The 26601-nt window shown below is 41.5% G+C and overlaps 1 protein-coding gene across 3 annotated transcripts in view; it reads left to right on the top strand.

Annotated features, from left to right (window-relative positions):
• The window catches only part of ADGRF5 (adhesion G protein-coupled receptor F5), a 75318-nt gene extending 56805 nt beyond the window's left edge, over positions 1 to 18513 (top strand). For 2 of the 3 annotated variants that reach the window (XM_063097012.1, XM_063097014.1), the window contains 9 exons: positions 3507 to 3719; positions 5523 to 5678; positions 7380 to 7588; positions 9790 to 9969; positions 11776 to 13170; positions 14427 to 14468; positions 14558 to 14617; positions 15032 to 15116; positions 17058 to 18513. In XM_063097012.1, coding sequence (XP_062953082.1) covers positions 3507 to 3719; positions 5523 to 5678; positions 7380 to 7588; positions 9790 to 9969; positions 11776 to 13170; positions 14427 to 14468; positions 14558 to 14617; positions 15032 to 15116; positions 17058 to 17137 — 2420 coding nt within the window. In that variant the 3' untranslated portion in view covers positions 17138 to 18513. The remainder of the gene's footprint in view (positions 1 to 3506; positions 3720 to 5522; positions 5679 to 7379; positions 7589 to 9789; positions 9970 to 11775; positions 13171 to 14426; positions 14469 to 14557; positions 14618 to 15031; positions 15117 to 17057) is intronic. The other variant, XM_063097013.1, reaches the window with a different exon arrangement.
• The last annotated feature ends 8088 nt before the right edge of the window (positions 18514 to 26601 follow it).

Below are 26601 nucleotides of genomic sequence, written 5' to 3'. Positions count from 1 at the left end.
TCTGTGCCTGACTTGTTTCACTTAATATAATTCTCTCAAGGTCCATCCATGTTGTTGCAAATGGCAGTATTTCATTCGTTTTTATAGCTGAGTAGTATTCCATTGTGTAGATGTACCACATTTTCCGTATCCACTCATCTGATGATGGGCATTTGGGCTGGTTCCAACTCTTGGCTATTGTAAAGAGTGCTGCGATGAACATTGGGGAACAGGTATACCTTCGACTTGATGATTTCCATTCCTCTGGGTATATTCCCAACAGTGGGATGGCTGGGTCGTATGGTAGATCTATTTGCAATTGTTTAAGGAACCTCCATACCATTTTCCATAGAGGCTGCACCATTTTGCAGTCCCACCAACAATGTATGAGAGTTCCTTTTTCTCCGCAGCCTCGCCAGCATTTATCGTTCATAGTCTTTTGGATTTTAGCCATCCTAACTGGGGTTAGATGGTATCTCAATGTGGTTTTGATTTGCATTTCCCGGATGCTGAGTGATATTGAGCATTTTTTCATATGTCTGTTGGCCATTTGGATATCTTCCTTAGAGAAATGCCTACTTAGCTCTTTTGCCCATTTTTTAATTGGGTTGCTTGTTTTCTTCTTGTACAGTTGTTTGAGTTCCTTATATATTCTGGATATTAATCCTTTGTCAGATGTATATTTTGCAAATATTTTCTCCCACTCTGTTGGTTGTCTTTTAACTCTTTTAATTGTTTCTTTTGCTGTGCAGAAGCTTTTTAGTTTGATATAATCCCATTTGTTTATTTTTCCTTTGGTTGCCCGTGCTTTTGGGGTCGTATTCATGAAGTCTGTGCCCAGTCCTATTTCCTGAAGTGTTTCTCCTATGTTTTCTTTAAGAAGTTTTATTGTCTCAGGGTGTATATTTAAATCCTTAATCCATTTTGAGTTGATTTTAGTATACGGTGAGAGGTATGGATCTAGTTTCATTCTCCTGCATATGGATATCCAGTTATCCCAGCACCACTTGCTGAAGAGGCAGTCCCTTCCCCAGTGAATAGGCTTGGTGCCTTTGTCGAAGATCAGATGGCAGTAAGTGTGTGGGTTGATTTCTGGATTCTCTATTCTATTCCATTGGTCAGTGTGTCTGTTTTTATGCCAGTACCATACTGTTTTGGTTATTATAGCTTTGTAGTATAGCTTAAAGTCAGGTAGTGTTATGCCTCCAGCTTTATTTTTTTTTGCTGAGCATTGCTTTGGCTATTCGTGGTCTTTTATTGTTCCATATAAATGTCTGAATAGTTTTTTCCATTTCTGAGAAAAATGTCTTTGGAATTTTGATGGGGATTGCATTGAATTTGTATATCACTTTGGGTAGTATGGACATTTTCACTATGTTGATTCTTCCAATCCAAGAGCATGGAATATCTTTCCATCTTCTTGTATCCTCTCTAATTTCTCTCAGCAGTGGTTTGTAGTTCTCATTATAGAGATTTTTCACCTCCTTGGTTAACTCAATTCCTAAGTATTTTATTTTTTTGGTGGCTATTGTAAATGGGCAGGCTTTCTTGATTTCTCCTTCTGCATGTTCACTATTGGAGAAAAGAAATGCTACTGATTTTTGTGTGTTGATTTTGTATCCTGCTACTGTGCTGAAATCATTTATCAATTCCAACAGTTTTTTTGCAGAGGTTTTAGGCTGTTCGATATATAGGATCATGTCATCTGCAAACAGGGACAGTTTGACTTCATCTTTTCCAATCTGGATGCCCTTTATTTCCTTCTCTTCTCTGATTGCTCTGGCTAGTACTTCCAACACTATGTTGAATAGGAGTGGTGAGAGTGGGCATCCTTGTCTAGTGCCTGTTCTTAAAGGAAAAGCTTTCAGCTTTTCCCCATTCAGGATGATACTGGCAGTGGGTTTGGCATATATGGCTTTAATTATGTTGAGATACTTTCCCTCTATACCTAACTTATAGAGGGTCTTTGTCATGAATGAGTGCTGAACTTTATCAAATGCTTTTTCAGCATCTATAGAGATGATCATATGGTCCTTGTGTTTGAGTTTATTAATATGGTGTATCACATTTATTGATTTGCGTATGTTGAACCAACCTTGCATCCCTGGGATGAATCCCACTTGATCGTGATGAATAATTTTTCGTATGTGTTGCTGTATTCTGTTTGCTAGTATTTTAGTGAGGATTTTTGCATCTATATTCATCAAGGATATCGGCCTGTAGTTTTCTTTTTTGGTTATATCTTTACCTGGTTTTGGTATCAGGATGATGTTTGCTTCATAGAATGAGTTTGGGAGATTTGCGTCCGTTTCAATCTTTTGGAATAGTTTGTAAAGAATCGGTGTCAATTCCTCTAGCAAAGAGAATTTGACAGACAGAACCGTCACAGTAATAGCTAACTTTTATGGAGCCCTTACTGTGTGGTAGAAGCTATGTTAAGTACTTCATTGTGCTAATTCATTTAAAACACGCAATGTAGAGGATAATTCTATTATACAGAAGAGGAAACTGAGGCCCAGTGAGCTTAAGTAAATTACCCAAGGTTATACGTCTGGAAAATGGCAGAGCCAGGATGCAAACCCAGGTTGTCTGGCTCTGGTGACCAACTCTTAACCACTCCAGTCTGAAGCCTTCCGTTAACTATAAGTCTAATCAGTCCAGATGCTGTGAGTCCCCTGTCTATCTTTTCATGTAAGGCCTAGGCAACATTGTAGAAATACTTAATTATTGTTTGGTCTGGACTTGGTAGCATGCAATCAGGAAATGGGAGAACTTTTCTTCGAGGCCGAACTCAAACCTACTCTGTCCAGTTGCTCTTTTCTAATACTGGACAATAACCTAGGAGGAACCATAGCCTTCCAATTACATTAAACTATTAAATAGTTTCATACTCAAGTACTGAAAAAAATGTATTCTGATCTAAATCTACTACATTTTCATTTTATATTCCATTTAAACTCCCCCTCCCTCCCAACAGAAATTGAAAGGAGTTTCTTGTCTTTCCTTGTTCTTTTTTCTCTGGCTCGCTGCTGCTTCTCGCTCCTCCAGAGCTGGGGCAAAGAGAAAGAATGTAAAGGAAATCAAAGGGTCTTACGTAACTGCAGGTGCCGTTATGTTCTTGCTATACTGTCTCCATAGCAGCTGGTCAAATGGTGGTTTGTCCTCTGGTGCCATGGTGTCCTGCAACCTCAAGGGCCTGCTCACATAGAAATGGGAAGGGGCCCTCATGACACCACATGCTTCATCAGGTCAACCACGCTCTTCAAAAATCTCCCCATCCCTGCACACACCAAGATTCCCATTGGCTCCTGGGGTTGGTGAAACAGCCTTGGAGTAGAAATTAGGAACCTTCAAATATGCGGATAATCCAGGTCAATCAAGCACGTTCTCCTCCAGCACCCAGGAAGGTGTGGAGTGCCCTTGCCCAAGCTTGAGTGGGGAAAGCAAGCCACCTCTTCTCCTTCCCAGCAAATGCCTTTTAAGAGTGATTATTTCCTTCCATCTCATTTTTGCTTCCTTCCACTCAGGAACTTATTACTGCATATTTAGATATAAGAATTCATACAGTGTAGCCACCAAACATGTCACTGTTCACCCGCTGCCTCTAATGCCAAACATCATGGTCGATCCTTTGGAAACTAGTGTTTGGTGTGGCGGTTCCCAGGGCTTGAAGTGCTGCATACAGGAGGATGAAGACTACAAAGTAATTTTCCAAATGGAGTCCTTGTCTTTTCCTGCTGGTAAGATGTCAACTGCTGAATTGTTAGAATATATTATTTCATATATGTGGAGTCTAAAAATTTATTCTTAAAATAGAGATCAAGAAACATAGGGACTGAATCAGAGATAGAATATAAAGAGCAGAATGCCATGAGCCTCTGTTACCTTCTATTTTTCCATGTGGCTGGTGGCTTATTGGTTTGTGACAAAATCTTGGCATTCTGTGAGGGTGAAGCCCATTTTTTTAGTGGGAGCTGTTGAAGATAGTATTAAGATGCCTTCCTAGGATTTTCACTTCCTCCATCTAGCAGACTGGATATTCTATTCTGATAGCCCCCTCTTTCATGCTGTAAAATGCCATGCTATGAAAGTGCCACAAAAATTCTTTCAAGTGAATAATTGAGCATGCAAGAAAGTAAAAGAACTAATCGAATGCCAACAAAAAGAAAAAAATAGAAATAATGAAAAAAGAAGAAAATAGAAATAATGCTTTAGCTAATGCTGGGGCTTCCCTGCAGGCATTTGCCAATGTCAGAAACCCAGAACCTTGCGTTTTAAGGCTCTGGAGGGCACTAAAGAAAAGACTCTGCTTTCTAAGCAGTAACTGAGGCACTTTCACCCCGCTGGCACAATGTCATGACCTTTAAAGGTTGACATGCTCAGAAAAAGTGAAGGCTAAAAAAACAAAATTCTTATGCCAAAGTTGGCCTCAACTCTGGGTGGGCAAAAAGTTTCCCCTGAGAATTATAATTGTCTTGCCCTCACCTACATTTGGGAATTGAATTTATACTGACTATGTGGTTCAGGAACTCCAAGCTGAGGAATAATTAGATTAAAGTGCTCCATTGGTAGCACCTTATGTCATTTGGCCAAAAAAAAAAAAAAAAAAATTCAAATCCTTTCTGGTAGAATGTTCTCTCAATCCAGATCCCTCAGGATTCTCAGAGATTCAGGTCTACCAAACATGAGCTAACAACCCAAAATCTCAAAACACAAACAGGTTTATGAGGGATTTACAAATTTGCTCATTCTCTCAATAATTAATCTTGGGGACTTGCTCAATGCAAGACATCATAGCAGGCAATGAAAAGCAGATAAAAGAAGTGAGACACATTTAAATCTCTATAAGTGTCCATGTCATAAAAGCAATGCACATAACATTAAATATCTAGAACAAATAACAAGGGTTGAAAGAACAATGGAAGTTTAGAAAAACAGGGACCCAATAACAACTGGAATGTTTAGAATTTAGTGTTTACTGTGTGGTAGGGAGATATGAAATCAATCTGGATATTGAAATATTCAAACATTTCAACATTCTATGTCCTATGTGCATACATTGAGTGCTTTCTAGGTGGTAGATACTGAGTTAAACACTGGGAGATGCAAAAGTAAATAAGACCAGGGACTTTCTCTCCAGGAGCTTATGGTCTAGTGGAGAAGACGGACCCACAAAGAGGTGACTGTAAGCCAATGTGGTGAAGGCAGGGTAGGATTAATGCACAGAGCATGAGGGGAGTTAGATAAGCAGAGGGATTAGAGGGATACTGAAATGGCATTCTGATTGTCAAAATGTGTGGACACAGACTTGGGGTTGTGCATGATAGAGGTGAAGTTTTGGCTAGTACACATGCAAATGTGGGCTGGCTTACTCCCAAAAGCCAGAGACAAAACCATGTAAATATGTAAAACCGCATTGCAAATGAGTGTGGGACTTTCCTGAAAAAAGTTTGGACAGTTTTATCCATATTGGATCATCTTAACAAGATTTGTGCTTTGGATACTCATGTTTGACTTAATTCTTCCAATAATTCTGTCTTTAGCCAAAGAAGTTAATGGGAAGCAGGTGTGCTACAAGTACAATTTCATGGCAAACTCGGTTTCTTGGTGTCCAAAAACTGTGGCTGTGTTTTGTCGCTTTACCAATGCTGCTAATGGTTCAGTCCAGAGCCCGCCTATGAAGCTTAACCTGGTTTCTGGTAAGAGCGTTTTAAATGGCCTTAAAATGCTGTATAGTCAGGAGCAGGGTCTCGCCTATTCATTCACTCCCTCGAGCATCCACTCAGTCAATGTATGTTAGATACCTTCACTGTGGCAGCCTTGGGCTCACTATGGGGTGCTTGAAAAGAAATAAGCCATGTTCCCTGGACTTGAGCCTGGGGGAGAGATAGAGGAGATAAAAAGCGCTATCACGTGTCACGTGGTAAGTGCTAAACAGAGATGTTGTGGGTGGCCAGGAGAGGCCACCTGGTGTAACTGCTGAAGGAAGGTGGGGAGGAAATGATCAAGAAAGCCTTGCAGATGAAATCATACTTCTGCTGAGTCTGGGACTCAGCAGTTCACCAGGAAGATAAGAGTGGACAGTATCTGTGTGGGGTTAACATTCTTTGAGATTTCAGCAAAGGAAGGGTGTCCCCACTAGCACTGTTTTCCTGAGACAGGGCTACAGGAAAGGATTGGATCTAAAGAACAAGCACTGCGTTTCTCATCCTTTGCCATCACTGAGCCAATATGCCCCACGTAATGTCTTTAAGGTAAGAGGTTATGATTCGTGGAGCCCTTTCTGTAATAGCCCATGCTGAGAAGCTCTCCTCAGTAGCAGCCCTTCTAGCAGAGGGGCAAGAAGAGACATGATGATCCTGGGCTTCTACCATAAGCAACTCCCCTGCCCTCCTAAGTCTTCCCAGGAACAGGACGCTTCGTATATGAAAAAGCCATGGCTCCATTGCCATGTTAGTTGGAGTTGGTTGGAGTTTACTGAATGATTTGTGGTCATTCTCACATGTGTTAAGAGCTGGGCTCTGGACACCAAAGCAGAAAGCAACTTAGAGTTCTCCATCTCTCTGTCCCCTGACCCTGCCAAGCACAGCCCCTCCAGGGGCCAGCAAAGGCCACCTCTTCATTGTCCCCCCATCTTAGACAATATGTTCTATTCACTTATCTTTGTTCTCGTCCTTTACACCAAATCTCATTCTACTTCCTTTTCCCACTAGAAAGTCACTTATTTGTTTCAAGATTTTATACCGTGTTGAGGTCTCAATTAATGCTAAATAAAAATGTTGGTGAGGGAGGGTCTGCTCATCAGAGTCAGGAACCCCTGGAGATTCTGCAACAAATGTCATTTTTCCATTTTTGTGTGGGTAGAGGTGCAATAGAGCCACTTTTAAGGGAAGCCAGAAGGAAGAAATGCTGAAACACATCACTTACAATATTCAGGTCATGGGTCCCTGGAATTCCTACTACGAATTATGTCTTTGGATTATGGCTGTGCTGCTCAACCTTGGCCGCACGTTGGAATCACCATGGAAACTTAAAAAACTGCACATGCCTGAGTCCCAGCCCTAGAGACTGATTTACTTGGGCTGGAGTGAGTCTGGACATTGGCATTTTTCAGAAGCTCCCCAGGTGATTCTAACATGCCACAGTTGAGAATCCCTAGATTAAAACATAAATTCTGTTAGGAAAAGCAAGTGCAGATTGTGGGAGTCAGATCTGTGTGGAAAGCAATGAAGGGCTTTGGAAAATCAGGGACAGATTTGAAAAATTGGATAGCTACAAAAAGATCATTGAAAGTAAAGAGAAATTTGAAATTAAACATCAAAATTACCTAAGCCTGACCCTATTTCCACTATCTTTTCTTCTTCTTGCAATTGTCTCTTTTATTTCTGTTTCCAATGCAGGAGAGAACATCACATGCCACGATCCTGTAATAGGTATTGGGGAGCCTGGGAAAGTCGTCAAGAAGCTATGTCAGTTCTCAAGAGTTTCCAGAAGCCCTGGCAGTCCAGTTGGTGGAATCATCACTTACAAATGTGTAGGCTCCCAGTGGAAGGTGATGAAAAATGACTGCATCTCTGCCCCGATAAATAGTCTGCTCTGGCTGGCCAAGGTGATCCTTAAACCTTTGACTCTGAGCTCTTGGTGGGGAGATCTGAGTGGCTTAACATATTTCTCAGCACTTAGGAAAATGGGTCTTGGTTTGGTTTGTATTGCTCCAAAAACTACTTTTATTTATTTATTTCCAAAGAAGATGCAACCCTAGAAATACTTTTAAAGTGCTTAAATTTGAATATGAAAGCAATGAAGTATGTGTTCTACTCTAGGAACAGCTGGATACCCTAAGCCTGGCTCCTCAGAAGCTTGTGTCCAATACTCCAAGGGGCAATGGTGTTATCCTCTGTCTTATTGCTCTTCTTTGAATAATTTTGATATCGAGCAAATAGCTATAATCTTCTCAGAAAGAGGAGCAATATAAAAAATAAAGTCCATCGGTTAAAAAAATAGTTGGGCTTTATGCTTTTGCAGGTCTGAGATTTTCCTCAATCCTTATAGGTAACCCGTACTTCTAAAGAGGGAGCTACCCTCCCTTTCTTACCTAGAAGAGAGGTTACCACTATGTGGCAGGAGACGATTCCTTTTTTTCTATCAAAATAAATAAATGTCACCTGCACACTTAATTTGTTGTAAGTTAGAGACTCCTAAAATTCCGTAAGTACAATAAATAAGTACTGATGATGCAACTAGTGATGTGATAGTGAATGTTGACATTTTGAGACAACCAGTTCCAAATCCTCTCACCACTGGAGGAAGAGTTGAGGAAAAAAGAGATAATACTGATTTATGTTCTATCTATTTAGCTTCTGTCTGTCCTCGTATATTGCACCAAATTCATTAAAATACCCCATATGTGAAAAGCGTTATTGTAAGTGCTGTTTAGGAAGAGTGTCAAATCAGAACTTGGACTCTGATTTGATGAAGAATATAGTCTAGTTGAGTAGTTATATACACACTCATTTTGACCAGGATAAATCAGGAAATTCTGCTTGAAAAACTTGGCATCTGAGTTGAACTTTGATCTATGGAACATGGGGGATATAAATTTATCCTAATCAAAAAAGATGGAAAGTATAATTTGAACTCAGTGTAGGCCCTGGTTTTAATGTGGACCCTGGTTCCAATGTATCCAATACCTAGATACGTTTTCAATGAAAAAGGGTCATGCTAGTCTATCATGCTCCATTTGATTTCTCTATCTAACATACATTTATTGAACACCTACTATGTGCCAAGTTATGTGACTTGTGCTGTGTTAGGTGTTATGGGATATGAGAAGGACTTAAGTAAATATGACACATGGGCCACACTGTTAAGGAGCTTATAATTTAGTTGGAGAGATATTAAAATTAAAACAAGATGACATTACTAGAGGTGTCACAGATTTAAAACATGTTATATAAAACAAATACTAGTGCATTCAGAGGAAAGAACTCCCCTGGGTTGGAACACTCATCAAAGGCTTTCTATAGAAGATAGAATTTGAGCTCATTCTGTAGTTATAAGCAGGAGTTAGAGTTAGATAACTTTAAATGTTATCATTATAAATAGAGTAACCATATAATCTATCATTCAAATCAGGACACATTTGGAGAATAAAAGAGGGCACTCTTTTTTTTTTTTTTTAATGTGGTAAAACATAAGAATTTCCATTTTAAGCATTTTTAAACATACAACTGTGTGGAATTAATTACATTCTCAATGCATTGTAACCACTACCTCTATTTCCTAAACTTTTCCATCATCCTAAACCTAAACTCTGTGCCCATTAAACAATGTCTTCTCGTTATTCCTTCCCCCCATCTAAGAGAGCACTCTTAATAATTACTCTAAGAGAGTAGATATAAACCAGAACTGTCCCAGGAAAATTGGAATGACAGTCACCTTATGATCAGCAAGATAAGTATATGAGAAAAAGTAGAGTGGCAAATGTGCTTCCCTGCAGACTGTCTAAGTGACAGTTTTACTCAACTTTAATCTAGTTCTCTAGCAATCACAGCTATCTTAGCTATCAGGCTGACATAGGTTTTACTATTCCCCTTTCTGTGTGAGATCTTATGTCATATTCCATTCTGAAAATCACGCTCAGATAGTTTAAGAGATAAGTATGTTATTTTATGGGATGTACTTATGGGAATGGAGGAAAAAGGAATCTACAGATGTGAGAAATTTTTGTCACGAATGGATCAGCAGAATTTTATGGCTGGACTGACTAGCAAGTTTTTCATTTGCTCGGTTTGGCTTTTGTTTTACTAGAATTTGGTCAAGAGCCCCTCTCAAGATGCAAAGCTTCCTACCTACCTGAAGACTCTGTCTACTAGCATGGGCAAGGTGGAACATGACATCAGTTCATCTCCTGGGAACCTGCAAGCCGTGATTAACATCCTTGATTTGCTCTCGACAGTTCCAATCCAAGTGAATTCAGAAATGATGATGGTGAGTTTACTTATGGCTTGTAGGAGTTGGGGTCTTACCTTTTCAGGATGTGTGTTCCAGAAACACACGTCAGTTCTCCCCACTGAAACATCATTCCTCCCCATGGCATCTTTTTCTCTGGGTATTCAAGTCACATAACATGCTCTGCCTTCTACAGCTCTTAGGATATCAGGGAGCATTTCCAGGATTCATTTTGAGAACTTAAGATTTCTTTAGTGAATCTCAGCTTAATTTCTTCATTAAAATAGAATGGATTATTTTTTTTTCCAGGAAAACTAGGAATTAAAGATTTTCAGAATATGTACAAGGTGGGATTCTCAAAGGTCTAGCACTAAAAAAAACCTTTGAAACAATCAAGGCTCTGGGAGGAAGGAGAATTCATCACAGGAGTTCAAATAAAGAGACTTTAGTGAAGAGGTGCTTACGGAGGTAAAGCCAGGGTTAAAAAACCAACGAGTGGTGAGGCACCCAGAGACCAGCAACAGTTAGAAGCTATTACCACCCCCTATGGAGAGGAGAGGAAATAGTGCACCCAGAGCCCAGTGACAGCTGAAGCCTTGGAGGAGGGACTCCTCGGCAGGAGCGATAGCCTGGGAAGGCCACAGCTACTATCAGAGAAGTGCTGAGGATGGAGCCGACCAGGGCCAGGGGAAGCAGAGAGAATGTGTCTCAGCTTCTCTCTTCTCTCACCCTCCCATCTCCTTCCAGTGCCCCTCACTGGCTGAACCCAACCCAAGGCCAACTGGCTAGAAGCTTGGTAATGGAATCCAAAGAGGTTACATAAGTTTCCTAGGGCAGCTGTAATAAATTTCCACAAACTAGGCAGCTTACAGTGACAGAAATTTATTCTCTTTCAGTTCTGGAGACTAGAAGTCTGAAATCAAGGTGTCTGCAGGGCCACATTCCCTCCAAGGGCTCTAGAGGAGAATCTTTCCTTGCCGTTCCAGCTCCTGGTGGCTCCAGGTGCTTTTTGGCTTGTGAATGGCGTCTCTCCAGTCTCTGTGTCTGTCTTCACATGGCCTTCTCCTCTTCTCCACTTGTTTCCTGTTTTTTTTTTTTTTTTTTTTTTTTCTTGTAAGGATACTTGTCATTGGATTTAGGGGCCACCTAGGTAATTGAGGGTGGATCCTTAATTACATCTACAAAGACTGTTTCTTCAAATAAGGTTACATTCACAGAATTGGGGTTTTAGGATATTTTGGTGGCCACCATTCAACCTACTATAGGGGTCATATTTCCAGAGGACAGAAGAAGCAGAGAGGGCAGATAAATTATTTTGGGGAAGGGCATGAATGGAACATGATGAGCCCAAGTTTATGGGAGAGAGAATCAAACTGTTTAGCAGCAAAGAAAGATGCCTTTGACAACACTTGGGTAGGTCATTTCATGCTCAGGGTTTGAGAGGGTCTTCTGAGACTTCCTCACCCTCACTGGTGAAATACCACCCACCAAAAAGCCTTTGCAGGCTTGAGATTTAAAACAAAATAAAACAGAACAACAAATATCTTTGGCAGCCTGCTGAATTGGCCTTAGTGAGCAGAATATATGTGAGATGTGTGTGGGGTGTGTGGGGTGTGGTTCCCACTGTCACTATTGCTAAATGTTTAGTGGAGTCTCGTGGTCTTCAGGATCCATCCTCTGCTAACATCTGCCATACAGCTCCCCGTTGCCTGTGATCCTTCAATCTTCTCTTCACTTTTCCTCTTACCTGTACCCACTCAACCAATTTCCAGGGAGATATTCTTTTTTTCTGTTCTATGATTGAAAGGATTTGCTTGGTTTGATCCTATGCCATGTCACTTACAGCATGTGCTCTCTACCATTAACATCATCCTTGACAAGCCCATCCTGAAAATCTGGAAGGTTTTACAACAGCAGTGGACCAACCAGAGTTCACAGCTACTGCATTCAGTGGAAAGATTTTCCCGAGCATTACGGACAGAAGATAGCACCAACTTGTTCATCTCTCAAACTAATGTGCAAATGAGGAGCATGGTAATAAAATCCAGCCACCCAAAAACCTACCAGCAGAGATTTGTGTTCTTAGATTCTGACCTGTGGGGCAATGTTGTCATTGACGAGTGCCAGGTGGAAAACTTGCAGCCAGGTTCATCTATTGTCACTGTGGCTTTCCCAACCCTCCAAACTATTCTTGCTCAGGATATTCAGCAAAAGAATTTTGCAAACAGCTTAGTGATGACAACCACTGTCAGCCACAATATAGCCATGCCATTCAGGATTTCAATGACTTTTAAGAACAACAACCCTTCAGGTGGGAAACTACAATGTGTCTTCTGGAACTTCAGCCTCACCAACCACACAAGTGGGTGGGACAGCAGTGGGTGCCATGTTAAAGAAGTTATTGGGGACAGCGTCTCCTGCACCTGTGACCACCTAACATCATTCTCCATCCTCATGTCCCCTGATTCTCCAGACCCTGGTTCTCTCCTGGAAATACTCCTGGATATTATTTCTTACATTGGATTGGGCTTTTCCATCTTGAGCTTGGCAGCCACTCTGGTTGTGGAGGCTGTGGTGTGGAAATCAGTGACTAAAAACCGGACTTCCTATATGCGCCACACCTGCATAGTGAACATAGCCTCCTCCCTTCTGGTTGCTGACACCTGGTTCATCGTGGTTGCCGCCATCCAGGACCATCAATATCCACTCAACAAGACAGCCTGTGTGGCTGCCACCTTCTTCATCCACTTCTTCTACCTCAGTGTCTTCTTCTGGATGCTGACGCTGGGCCTCATGCTGTTCTATCGCCTGGTTTTCATTCTACATGACACAAGCAAGTCCATTCAGAAGGCCATTGCCTTTTCTCTTGGCTATGGCTGCCCTCTTGTCATCTCAGTTATCACGGTGGGGGCCACCCAGCCACAGGAGGTCTACACAAGGAAGGATGCCTGTTGGCTCAACTGGGAGGACACAAAGGCCTTGCTGGCCTTTGTCATCCCAGCACTGATGATTGTAGCAGTCAATGTGACTATCACAGTTGTGGTTGTCACCAAGATCTTGAGGCCTTCCATTGGAGACAAGCCAAGCAAGCATGAGAAAAGCAGCCTGTTCCAGATCAGCAAGAGCATTGGGGTCCTCACACCACTCTTGGGGCTCACGTGGGGTTTTGGTTTTGCCACTGTGTTCCAGAAGACCAACATCGTATTCCATATCATATTTACCCTCCTCAATGCCTTCCAGGTAAGTTCTGCCATGTAGGGTTCCAGGAAGTTTCCATTCTGGTGGGACAAATGGATGATAGAAACATAAACAGGAATAGGAATGAGAAAGGGTTTTAGTCCAGAGGAAGCCCTAGCTCTAAAGAGCAGCAATTAAAGAACTCACTGAGGTAGAAGGGACACATTTCTCTGCTCCCATGCAACCTCATACCTCTTATCACCTGCATTATAATTTAGCTGCATATGCCAGCCTCTTCTAAATGCCCTGATAATATGAGTATGGGGAACATCCCTTCCCTTAACTGGATTTTGCTATTTATTCAAGAGTATCTTGGTGCAGTCTGTTATCTCCTAAATGATAATACCACTGTGAAATCAAATAATGTCTCTAGTTAATTTCCACAAGCATTCAATGAGCTCTGTCTTTGTGAGGACAGGGATCACATCTTTCTTATTCATTACTATATCCCTAATGCCCAATAAAGACCTTGGCACAAAGTAAGTTCTCAATAACCATTTGAATCAAGTGAATGCCATGTACTACAATGTAGTTTCTCTGCAAACAATTATTGAAGAATGAAAAAAAAAAAATGAATGCCCTATGAATGGGAGACAATCTGCTTGGTTATACTAAAATGAAAAGACACCTTCTTTGCTGTCCTGTAGCACATAACTAGTTACAATATAGGCCAGTTTTTTCGAAGAGCTATAGCAGGTACAGACAAGGTTTTCGAGCATAAGGAATGGAGTAATTAATTCTGTTTCACCCAATGGAGAGAGAGGTGGTAAAGATAGAGAAAACCTGCCCAGGATACAGGCCCCTGTGAGCTGGTGAGGAGGCCCATGTTCTGGAGGTGAAATTAAGATATTGCTTTCTGGATGCTTGGGCTGAGACCATATGAACTCTAATTACTGCTACTGGGCCTGTAGCTCCAAGCTATAAGGCTATCTCTAATGATTTTCATAATATGCCTCACTTGGGAGAAGTGAGGGATACTGTAGGCATAAAAGGTATATTTAATAGCATAGCCATCAGGACCTCCAGTTCACAACTGAAGGGAAATGGGGAAATAGAAAATATCCTCCTAACATGATTACATTTAGAGTCGCCTAGTGTGGACCTACTGCACCCCTTTTGACATGATCCTGTACAGACTCATTCCATAAGTTCAGATGAGGAAAGACATAGTACAAATTCAACACCAGGTTCATGATGCTTCCTATTTTCCTAGACAATAGAATATGACTAAAATGTACTTCTCGTAATCCTTTTCCCAGGGATTATTCATTTTACTCTTTGGATGCCTCTGGGATCGAAAGGTAAGAATAATGACAGTTTTATGCTTCTAGAAAAGTCTAAAGTGCATGTGACATGTTGAAGTTATGATGGCTTCTTTTAAACAATGCAGGTACAGGAAGCTTTGCTGAATAAATTTTCATTGTCAAGATTGTCTTCACAGCACTCAAAGGTAAACTTTTTCTCTGCAGGGACCTTCCATGTTATATCCTCATGTATTTCGCTAGTATGGACAAGGGGAGAGTACTAAATGTGTACCTTGGGATTTTGATCAATAGGGTTAAATACTCATACGGTACATCTTCAAGCCCCTCTCCCTCCACAGCGAGTTTTGGCATAGATTATTCACTCATTTTTTTTCACATGTCAAAAGATATTAGAGACCTATCAAACAATAAAACATGTATTTGAAGGTTATTTTTCTAATACAGGTGATAAGATTCCAATATCTAAATGTGGCCTAAGAGGGTGGGATTAGAGATGCAGGCAGTGACCACTAGCAGGCAGCAAACCAATCCTCCTGGCAATAACAACAGCCTTGGCCTAACAAACATGCTCTGTGATTGTCTTCTGTTTTCTCTTCTAGTCAACATCCCTAGGGTCAACCACGCCAGTGTTTTCGATGAGTTCTCCAATATCAAGAAGATTTAACAATCTGTTTGGTAAAACAGGTACGTAGTGACCTCTAGGTGCTCCCTGGGTGACCAGAATGAGTTTGCTCTGATGGGGAGCCTCAACACCCCTTCTCTTCCACCCACCACTGCATGGCATTTACCTGCAATGACCTCATTTGGGGTAGAGGTTAAATATAGAAATGTGATTACATTTTGGCCAGGAGGCTGGTAGAGAGAGCAACTGCCTTCAGTGGGCAACTAATAATAATTCATGAAGAATAAGATCCTGAGAATCTAGACAAGCCTTTGGAGAGCTGTTGAACGGTCAGCCATAATAATGGGAACTATAAATTGCTGTCCTTGTCAAAAACAGCATTCTTTTCTACGTCTGTTAAATAGGAGTAGATAGATTATGTTTCTGGGTTATGGTGCATCAAAGAATATATTTAGAAAATCCTACTACAGGATCTCACTCTGTGGGTTTGTTTTCCTTTTTTTTTTTTAATTTTGTTTTTATGGAGTGTGCTTGTCTTATACATTGGCGTTTATAAAACTCTACCTGCATATATGAGGGATTGCCCGTTAGCTATTAGAAACATTCACAGTTAAAATTTCCACCTTGGAGATATGAAATAAACAGTATTAATGACTTTGGACAATGGGTCTCAGCTATTCTGGCAAATTGAAACCCCTGTCCCATGCCAATCCACCCCCACCCCACACACAGGAATGTAAGTACAGAATTCCCGAGCTTTTTGAAATTGAACAGATCTCACAAATGCAAAGTCTAAAAGTGTGTCAATATTCCAGAACAAGGTTTTTCATATAAAAGCAAATTTTGAGAATGCCTATAATTGTTAAAACTCCTCAGGACTTGGTGTTTTCTGCTTCAATTTGATGAATTACTCATGAAACGGGCAGACTTTCATTTTGATTTTCAAAATCACTGATCTGACCTGTTGTGAAATGGTCAGATTTCGGGGTGTGTTAGAACTATTGCACTTTGCTAGCTCTGTCACGGAAAAGTGTTTTCCATTTGCTTTAAAGCAAAACTACTGAGTAATTCCACAGAATCAGAATTATGCAATATGTAAGGCTAATAGAATGCATTCCCTGTTTCTGAATTAGTCAGATAAAAGTTGGGGTGTGGACTCTGTTCCTGAGATGCCAGGGCCTGAGCTACCTGGCCATTGCCACTGGATAGCCCCTAAGGTGTCATTAATGCACAATTCTGGCCTATTTGGGAGTTTCATAATCACTGAAACTTTGGTTTATGTTGTCAGCAACCCCAAAGGTGCCCCCTGGCAATGATGGAAACCTTGTTAGCAGTGGCAGTTCATCAATCTGATGGTAGGGTGGGTGCTTCGACCCTTCCCTTGCCCAGCACACACTCCCTCCCCTACCCCTGGGCACAGCCCTGGCCACCCTGCCTGCAGGAGCCTGGATGGTGGCTCCGAGGCTGCCCTCCTTGCTGCACTGGTTCTCAGCACTTCTGTTAGCATCCCTGATTTCTGCTTCTTTTCTGGTCTTGACTTTTCTTCTTCTATAATTTTCTCTTTTTTGTCCTTTTTCTCCCTTTACAAACCCTTCACCTTCAGTTCAGCCTCTGAGTCCCTCCCAAGAGTTTCCCCAAGTCCCTGTAACCCAAGGGGACCAGGGAGGCTTCCTCATGAGGATGTCCCCAGGCCCATGCATGTGGTGGCATGTGGAGAGGCTGGCTAAGTAGAGATCTTCCTGTCCTTCGTAGAAATGTGGCTGCTGGTATGATGTGAAGTAGTTAGTGCTTGTCGGCTGCCAAGCATGCTTGAGAACAACAGCTTTGTTTGTTCCGTACGTGTCTGGGTCTTGGGAGGAGGGCAGACACGGGCTGGGTTTCAGGCACGGCCAAGCTTACCTGGCTCCTGGACTGGAGCTCCCCCTTGGCCCATTAGGAGATGTTCACACCTGCAAAGTTCATGAAGCTTGTCTGAAAGGCTGAGCTGCTGCTGTGTTTTTCAGGAACATATAATGTTTCCACCCCAGAAACAACCAGCTCATCCGTGGAAAACTCATCCAGTGCTTATTCGTTGCTCAACTAAGACCCGGAAAACCCAACGCATGTGACCTCTTGGGAACAGTAGACGTGCTCTGAAAAAGAGATCCTTTCAAAGCCATGGGTGAAATGTTCACTCGGCAGACTTCTGGGAGCAGATGCTGAAAAAACTTTTGTTTAGAGAAGAGGCTTTGTTTTGTAAAAACAGACTACAAGTAATTGTTCCTTTTAGTTCCCCACCCGCGCCCCTTGTGTGATACCAAATGTGTATAGTATTTAAGAGAAACTCAATCCCCCAAGGCCCGATTTCTCTGTCTATATGTAATACGGAATTTTAAGGAGACGTTTTCACTTCTCACATGTTGGGCACAAAGATAAGCTTTGGTTAAAATAATAACTGAAAGGCTAGTACCTAGGAAATACTTTAGTGACCTCCAGGAATGAAGGAAGGAACACAGGAAAGAAGGAAGGAAGGAAGGGAAGAGGAAGAAAAAGAGAAAAGAAGAAAAAAGAAAAGAGTAAGGAAAACAACTTATAAAGACCACATGTTAAGATTTCCATGTTAATGATCTAATATAATCACTCAGATACTGCAATGCTGAGAATAAAAAAATGGCTCAAAAGTGGAAACTGAAAGTAAGCCATGGGGAGCAAGTTCAGTATCTTATATTTCCTTAGCTAAAAGGAAGAAGAAAAAGTGGAAAAAATGGGGAGAAAATGACATCATCAAGATGCTTTCAAGTGGACAATATTTACAAGAAATGCATGGAAGGAGACATGATTTTCCTGATGCTAAACACATGCATATATGCCTTTGTCTGTTAAGGTTTGAGTTAAGTGGGATGAATACTTAGAAGACGCGTGATTACAATACTTTATCTGACTGCTGATTTAATTTTTTATAGTTTATCAGAAAAACCTTATATTTTAGTTTGTTCCATATTTTGAAAGCAAAAAATATATATTTTTATACCCTTTACTTGCCAAATTTGACATATTGCACTGAAAACAGATGCCACCTGTCATATATTTAACAGCTTTAACCAGGTACTTCTCTGTGCATTATAGAGTAGATTTTAATGATCTTATAGCATTGTATATTATTATTGTTGTTGTTGCTGTGATTGTTACTGTGGATTTAATGGCTCTTGGTGTGTTGTATAGCTTGCTATATGCATAATCTCTCCTGGTCTTTAAGTTCCCAGATGAATATACATTAAGAGTTTTGCACAGTCTAATTTCTGCTTGGAAAACTTCTGGAAAGAAACTTTACAGCTGCCTCTTCTGTGCACCTAAAGATACTTTACCTTGATAAACAAATGGCAGTGCTTTTCCGAAGGATACATTGGTGAATTATGTGTGTGTATATGTTTTGTTTGTGTGTGTGTTTTATAAAAAATACAAATACTTTTTAAAATTGCATCCATGTGAGAGTTAGCCATGTGCTGTAGATACAGCAACCATACATTCCAAATCAAAGTCCAATCCCAACAGGAGAATAAGACAGAATATAAATGTGGGGCTGCTCAGGATGCGTGGGCTGTGTGGTTTGCATAAAGACTGAGAGCCCAGCGCTAGGAAGATGGCACAACAGAGGCTGAGACTCAGCAACCATTAATTTATTGAGGGTCAAAAGAGTTTTCTTTTAATATTTTAATTCTTTAAAATCTTTTCTTTTTCTTTTTAACTTAAAATTATCTGCCTCTCCTTTCTTCACGGGGAGGAAGAGAATTGGGGCGGAGTTTGGACAGATAGAGTCCTAATAATGCTTAAAGTAAGTGATCTCTGTATTTCTACACATTCACAAACAGCATAGACATCTACTCCCACATTTGCCTGAGAACTGCCACCTCCCTATCCCAACCGAATGGTTCATTATTTAAAATCCCTAAAGGAAATGATTGTTAGGCTATAAATGGAGGCCAAGTTCTCCAGAGAAATGATCCACTTTGGGTGGAACTCAGTAGAGAGAAGACAGAAATTAGGTTGCAGGAATAAACCAAATTAGAATTAGAGAGTAGAGAAAGAATGGCTTTGACTGATTTGGTTCGTGGAGTTGTATCAAGGAGAATTGAACTAGGGTTAGAGCACAACGTCAGCAGGGTAATCTTGACATGACTAATCAAGGAAAGCACAGTGCCCCAGAGGAGGCTGTGGTTGTCATGATCAAAAATGCAATGTAATAAGAAACACTGAACTTCCACCCACTTCAGCAGGGATCCCTTGAGAGTTTTGGGTTGACCTTGTGAAGGGAACCTCCATAATAGCAGGAACCTTCTATAGAGTTCCATAGGATGTAGATCTGGCCCTCTGCCCACATTCATGAATGGAGGCACGTTCCCTTATCCCCAACACACACACATGCGCGCGCGCGCGCGCGCGCGCACACACACACACACACACACACACACACACACACACACACACACACACACACACACACACACACACACACACACACACACACACACACACACACACACACACCCCTTCACCATTTCAAGCCACGGCACTGGATCCAAGTTCCAGAAAAGCTATGAAAATAAAGAACTGGAGAAACACTTGCTGGTTTTCTGCCCCACCGCAATATATACATAGTTCAACCACTACCGTTTCCCAAGAATATTCTAAGATAAGCAGTAGAATTCAAAATCATAGAAGACAGCAAATTATATGAAAATAGGAGCGTAGCTTGGCCCTGAGGTCACCAATTCTCCATCAGCACTGATTATAAGTCGCAGATTTGTGAGGGAAGGAGGCACGTTGACTGTGTCTGTGCAAACTGAGCTGTGTGGTCCACTTTCCCTGTAGAGTGCCCAGTGCTGCCCTGTGTTCCTTGTGTCTCTCAGTGGGTAAAGTCAGTTCCATAAGCCAAAACTTTCTTTCATTAAAGGATCTTTCACTAAGTCAGTTCCTTGCAAAGGGATCTGCACTAATGCGTCAGAAGTCAAGAGGTCAGAGTATTCACAATTATAGACTATATTAATTTATAGACTAATTATATTACAGTCTGTATTAATACAGACTACAGAAATATACTCTGGGTCTATTTTAAGTCCAGTGTAACACATCATCTCTTGGATCAGTCAAGTGTCTGCCATCTTCCTATCCATTTCTTATTGTCTATGTGGGAAAAGAGGTAAATAAACATCTATGCAGTTTTCAGGATGGAAGTTGCTGAGGCCAGAAATTCAGCAGCACCGTGGGAAGTCAGCCTTTTGTGGTTTGTGTAGAAAGCTTCAAAGAGGTTCATGTCGGAAGGTTTCAGAACAAAAAGTTACATGGAGATGAGAAAGATTATAGCAGCCAGTACGTGCAGAAGGGAGGTAAGGAGGAGTTATTCTGAGGTGACCGGAGTCAAAAGTCAAAATCACTTGAGAAGACAAGAGGAAATAGTGCAGTCTGAGAGATGCCACATAGATGGAATGCATTTTACTTGTGGCATGTAATAGTGATGTCAGATGGGACCTCTGCATCCCAAAGAGAAAGCCGGTGACCCAGGACAGTAAAAGTCTGATTCCCCAAGGGTCCAAAATAAAGGAGGAGCTTACAGTGGACGTATCTTTCTTATGTATTTTTAAAAAGGCAATGGAAGCAGTTATTTCAAAGAAGATGTTAGCTTTAAAATTAGATGCTATAGGTTTCTAAAATTATGACTTGGAATTTTAAATCATGTCTTAATAGTATGCCAGCATACAGCTATGTTTCCTTTTCATGCTTATGACAATAAAATATCTAATGAGATCTCGGGATCTTTCTTTGACAAATTCTCTGCTTTTTTGAAATATGCTCCTGCGGTTTCAGGCTTTCCCACGTCAACCAGAATTAACTCCATTCTTCCAACAGTGAATGATCTTTCCCATTTTCCAGGCATGGGGGATGCCAGGAGCTCGCAACTGAGCTCCCACCCTCCCAAGCAGCCTGTGACGATCCAGCACCTTACAGAGGGTTTAAACACCAGTCCTTGAAGTAAAGCTTCCACCACCTAAACAGCTGGGAAACAAATAAACAAGAATCTGTTCTAATACTTGCACGTGGCTTGGTTGGAATTTTTATCAACAGTTGAAAATAGAGCCCCCGTGTCCTGTCCTGTTTAAATGGATATCCTCTAGCGCATTCTAAAGAGGAACCACGTTTCATAAGTTTCCTCCTCTCAGTAATTATAGCATGCACAGAGGAAGAAAGAAGGAAAGACCGGCAGCGTTACTGAAGCCCACTCAGTGCCAGACACCTGTTACTTATCTGCAGGGTGGAAATGGGAGGCCTTGGTTGTAGTGTCCTATGATTTAGATACAGTCATCTTATTTTAAAATGATATTATAGACACCCATTCTTTCCCTTTTACTTATAAATTTAGAGATGGAAGAGTTGAAAGGTCACCAGTATCCAGTATGGGTCCTTCTGCACAAATGGAACATGGGCAGGAGATAAATGAGCCCATTTGCACCCCAGGGTTTTTATTCATTAATTCAGAGCCAAGCAAAGTATGCTGGTGACTATTAGAGATTAAACATAACAATCCCAGGAACCCAGAAAGAAAGGCTTATTCTCAGCCTTAAAGGCAACAGGAACTGATTGGGCAAGTCATGGGAAGATTGCTGTTACAGCCCACTTCCGACGACATTAAACAACAAAATCCAAAATGACTTTAGGCCCTGCATCTTTTGGAACCAATTTTGATTGGTACCATCCTCTGTCCTCCATCCTGCCAACCAGCCCCCACCCCCAGCAGTTGCGGGAAGAGGTGTTTGATTTTGATTAACTGAGAATTGTACATCCATTTACTGCTTTTTTTTTTTTTTTTTTTTTTTCTGGAACTGTGGGCGTTTTCCCATGCCTGGAGGAGCTCTCTCACAGCTGTCCCTGTCAAAGTAGTCCTGACAGGAATCTCCAGCTGGGCTAATGAGTGACAGCTGGTCTCCAGCACAGGGGCCGGCTTCTTCTGAGGCTTGATCGCCACCTGGTGGACATTAGAGGCAGCGCCTCCTCTGTGGTCCACCATTGGATCATAGGAACAGTTCAGTGAAAGTCAAGGCCTATTGCATGGTAGAAACCAAGAATGAATCACTCTCACTCCCCACGTCCTAACAATTTTGTATTATGACCCTTGCAGGGGAAAAGGAAATCAGAAAGCCATGGAGGGAAAACTCCAGGCACGTAGTTTCAGTGCACCCAGTGGATTTGCAGGCAGGCATACATTTCTGGGATATACTAAATGGGATAGCTCCTTTTTGCTTTTTTCCTTCCTCCCTCACAGACTGAATCTTAGTTATGAAACCAACAGAAAAGCTAAAAGCAGCCTCAGAGATGACCTGGTCTACCCATTTCAGACAGGCTGCTGGAAGGTAGCTTGGGTACCTTCCATGTTTTATGGGATCGTAAGACTTCTTTCATCAATGCAGCTGCAAAAGGATTAACTTGAATGGTCCTATTCCCCTTCCTAATTCATCCATTGAAAACTATCGCTGGCTGGATGTTCATTGTCAGTCCACATTGAATCTGCAGCTTTCCCAGGGCTGTCTGATGGTCCAGCCAGGGGCTGAGGCCAGATGGTAACTGTCTGGTCTAGCCTCTGGGCACACATTGCCAAAGTGTGGTCTCAGAAGACCCAGGAGAAGTAAACAGGGCCAACTGCCGAGAGGGCTGGTCCTTGAAGCAGAGGAACAAGCTGAACTGGCCTTATGTAGTGACAGAAACAACTTCCCAGTGTGGGTGAATGTTACATGCCCCGGGATGTTGCTCATACCCCTCAGAAGAGCTCTCACACCTTCTCCCTTTTGTTGGACATTCCTTTAACAGAAAACAAAATCTCAAAGAGAGATAAGGTTAACCTCTGGGAGAGGCACACAGGAACTTAAATTTACCCTCAAATGAAAATGGCTAATAACTATGCTAACCAACATTTATTGAGCTCTTAATATATATCTGATGCTATTCTAAGACCTTTTTGCATATAATCTCATTTAAACCCTATAGAAATCCAAGACTGATTCTTTTCTCTTTTTGTTTTCAAATGAAATCGCTAAGTGCAGAGAGGTTAATAACTTGCCCGGGATCACACGGCTAAGGAGTGGTAGAGGCAGGTGTTGAATGCAGTGTCTGACCCAGACCATGTGCATATGACCACCTCACTTTATTGCTTCTCCTAGTGCCCTGATGCCAGTTACTTTCTTAGAAGTAGGCTTCCATAGTGGGGAGCATTCTGAGTGCACAAGAAGAGAGAGGGAGAACGATGGTGCAGAAAGGATGGAGGAGTTAAGGCTTCTCCAAACTTAATCTCGCTATACAATTACACCGAGGGGCAGCCCAAGACATAATGGCCAGTGTTCTGGGCAAACTTTCGAGTCCTTTCTCAGTCTCTGATGGAGCATCAAAGGATTTTTGCTGCGTCGCATTATGGAAAGTATCTCAAATTAGCCGCCTAGTTAACTCTCTAAATGAAGCAGCTTGACAGTACTTGCCACTTTAATTTTTAGTCTTCATTTAAATGAGCTTCCCATGAAGTTCCGATTGCTGGTGGTGGTATTTTTATTCCTGTCGTAGATCTATCAAGCATTCCCAGAGTGTTGGATGTCATTTAGACACATAGGAGGAAGATACGATTTCCCAGAAATGAAGTGTGATTTTGAGGCTGTGTTTAAACACATCAACTGTAGAATTGAGACATTTGTCCTAATAAATTTGGCTAAGTCGTGATTTCCCTTACGATGTGCAGGCTGAAACGATTTGCTACTTGAATTATCTGAATCCTTTGCTTCACTTTGCATGGGTAGATGCGTGGGGCTGTTCCTTAGCATCAATTGGCAGCAGGTTTAGCAAGAGTGGTATGGTGTGGTATGTGTGCATAGCATACATTCATTATACTTTATACATGTATGTGTGCATTATATAGGATACATACATTCTCTACATTTTCACATTTAACTTATAGTTAGGAATCCTTGAAAAATAATCCCAAAGGTACATGACATCTTAAATCTTAACTTTACTAGGGTTTGAGTTTAAATCATGCCCACCACGAAGCCAGAACAGGAGAATAAGTCACTCAACAAGTGAGTGAGCTTGGTTAACTTCCCTGTGTCTGCATCTCACATCAGCCTTGGTAATCTTATGTATTACACGATTTCATTTCATCCCCAAATGAATCTCATTATTTTTCTGTCTTTACAGATGAGCCAATTATGTGCTATAGCAGATAACTCTAACTAGTTTCAGTACAAATGGGCACTTATTAGCTCATATAACTGGAAAAGGTATTAGATTGGTACACCTTCAGGCATAGCTGGATTCAGGGGCTCAGGGTTCTCAGCGTTCTCGCTCTTCCCTTTGACTCTGCCTCCCTCTGTGTGTTTATTTTATTCCAAGAGAGATCTGCAAGGAAAAAAAAATCTCTGAGGTCTAGGATCCACAGATTGAGATCCAAAAGGAGCAGCCACTCTTTTCTTCCCTGTATGTCTGAGTATATGTGGCAGTGCAGGCACCATGACTGGCTCAGTCTGAGCCTTGTGCCAACCTGTAGAAACCATTGTATCAGTCAAGATTATGTTTTCTATGGGTAACAAAGGTCAAAATAACAGTGGCTTAGAATAGAAGTTTATTCCTTTGGCACATACGTCTGTAGATAAGAAGCCTAAGACCGGCGTGGCAGCTATGTTGTTCTCAGGAATCGAGATACTTCTTATTTTTTGATCTGCTTTTCTCGGGGTCACCTCATGGCCCCAGATGGCAGCTCCTACTCTGGCCATCATGTCCTTTTATCAGTCATTAGGATGAGGAAGAGACTAAGGATGCGTGAACCAAGAGTCTTCTAAGAAAGCTTCCCAGAAGCTGACATGTGACGTTTCTGCTTCCGTTCCATTGTCCAGAATTTGGTCACACAGCCTCACCTACCTGCAGGGGGAACAGGAGAATGTGAACTATATTCTGAGTGGCTGTTTGACCAGCTAGGACTTGGGGATTCTGTTACTGACAAACGCAGGAGGATGGGTGTTGATGACCATGTCTGCCTGGGGCTGATAATCTGAATGTCTCCCCTGCCCCCCACTCTCTCCTCCTGCCTTTCTCATGATCCCACTTTTCTACTCTCCTTTTATTCTCTTGACCAGATAGAAATCTTTGAATGTTACCGATGATTTCACTTGAGCTGGTGAATCATGCACGGGTCAAATTGTCCTAAATGTATCTAGACCCTCAGGGAAGCTCTGACCCAGATGAGGCCACGTCTCAATCCATTCTGGAATCCCAAGACCAGCCCTTGGCAAAACTGTGAAAGGCGGAGAGATGGGTCTCGTCTTCACCCCATCTAACTAGAATGCCGTCTCTTACCCACACATACACAGCCCCCCACACACACCCTCCTGGGCTGTCCTGCCCATGTCAGATCTTTTCTGTCATTTTCTTTCACATCAGTACTTGTTAGAGGTCACCAGCCCCTCACCTCACTGTCTTCCATCCTTCACCCACTAGGATGTGTGATCATTTGCTAAATGATACTCACAGAGATAGGATGAACATGGTATATCTTTTTGAAAATTCATTTTGCTTAGAGATTTTGGAAAAAATATATTATGTTTATTTTAAAACTAACATAGGACAGTTGTTTCAGCCATATTCATAAACACATGGAAATGTGAGTAGGTGACTAACTACACATAAAATGGTTTCCATAATAAAGGAAACCAAGCCAAAAAAAAAAAAAAATCTTTACACCGAGTTAGATGTAGATTAGCCTATATTTCATAGCACTCCTCAAACCACTGATCATATTAAGTTTTTCTGCAGCCAAATGAGATTAATAAATTTTACTATTAAATGGCTCTGTGACCTGCCTAAGGCACTTGTTCTTTCTGGAATCTCCTGTTTACTCAATTATAAGAGTTGGACTTCAGGTGATATAATTCATTAGAAAGAAGGAGCTGAAGAAAGGAAGGTGCTATATTGCCTGTCATTTGCTTGTAAATACGTCAATATGGATATTACACTGTCTACGTTGTGCAGGTTGACTATAATCCACACCCTCAAGGAGGTTAAAGTAGTACTCAGAGTACTAGGAAAAGGAACACACCAGCAGTAGTTAGCATTTGAAGGATCCTAATCAAAAATCTGGAATGGAGAAATATCTGTGGCAGAGCTGTAAATATTGCTCTCTCAAGCCACACCAGAGGGTCTGTCGTTAGTATAAAGGATACTAGAAATCATCTTTGCATTGGTGAAATAGAATTATAAAAATAACTATAGGTACAAAATTATGGCAGGCCCAGTGAACTAACTTTTGGGGTAGAACCTTAGACTAGAACTCTATTTGGTCCTGGGTCTCCTTCGCTTAATAGAAGATTCCATTGGCTGACCCAGCTTTGCCAGTGGTTCCCAACCAGGGATGGCTTTGCCCTTCAGGGAACATTGGTCAATGTCTGGGAGATTTTTGGTTGTCACAGCTGGGGAGGTGGTGCTACTGGCATGTCCTCAGTAGAGGCCCAGTAAGAGACTGCTACACATCCTTCAATGCACAGA

The sequence above is a fragment of the Cynocephalus volans genome, chromosome 5 (assembly GCF_027409185.1).
Source record: "Cynocephalus volans isolate mCynVol1 chromosome 5, mCynVol1.pri, whole genome shotgun sequence".
Classification (NCBI taxonomy): domain Eukaryota; kingdom Metazoa; phylum Chordata; class Mammalia; order Dermoptera; family Cynocephalidae; genus Cynocephalus; species Cynocephalus volans.
Note: the sequence above shows the minus strand (reverse complement) of the source record. Positions and strands in the feature narration are given on the sequence as shown.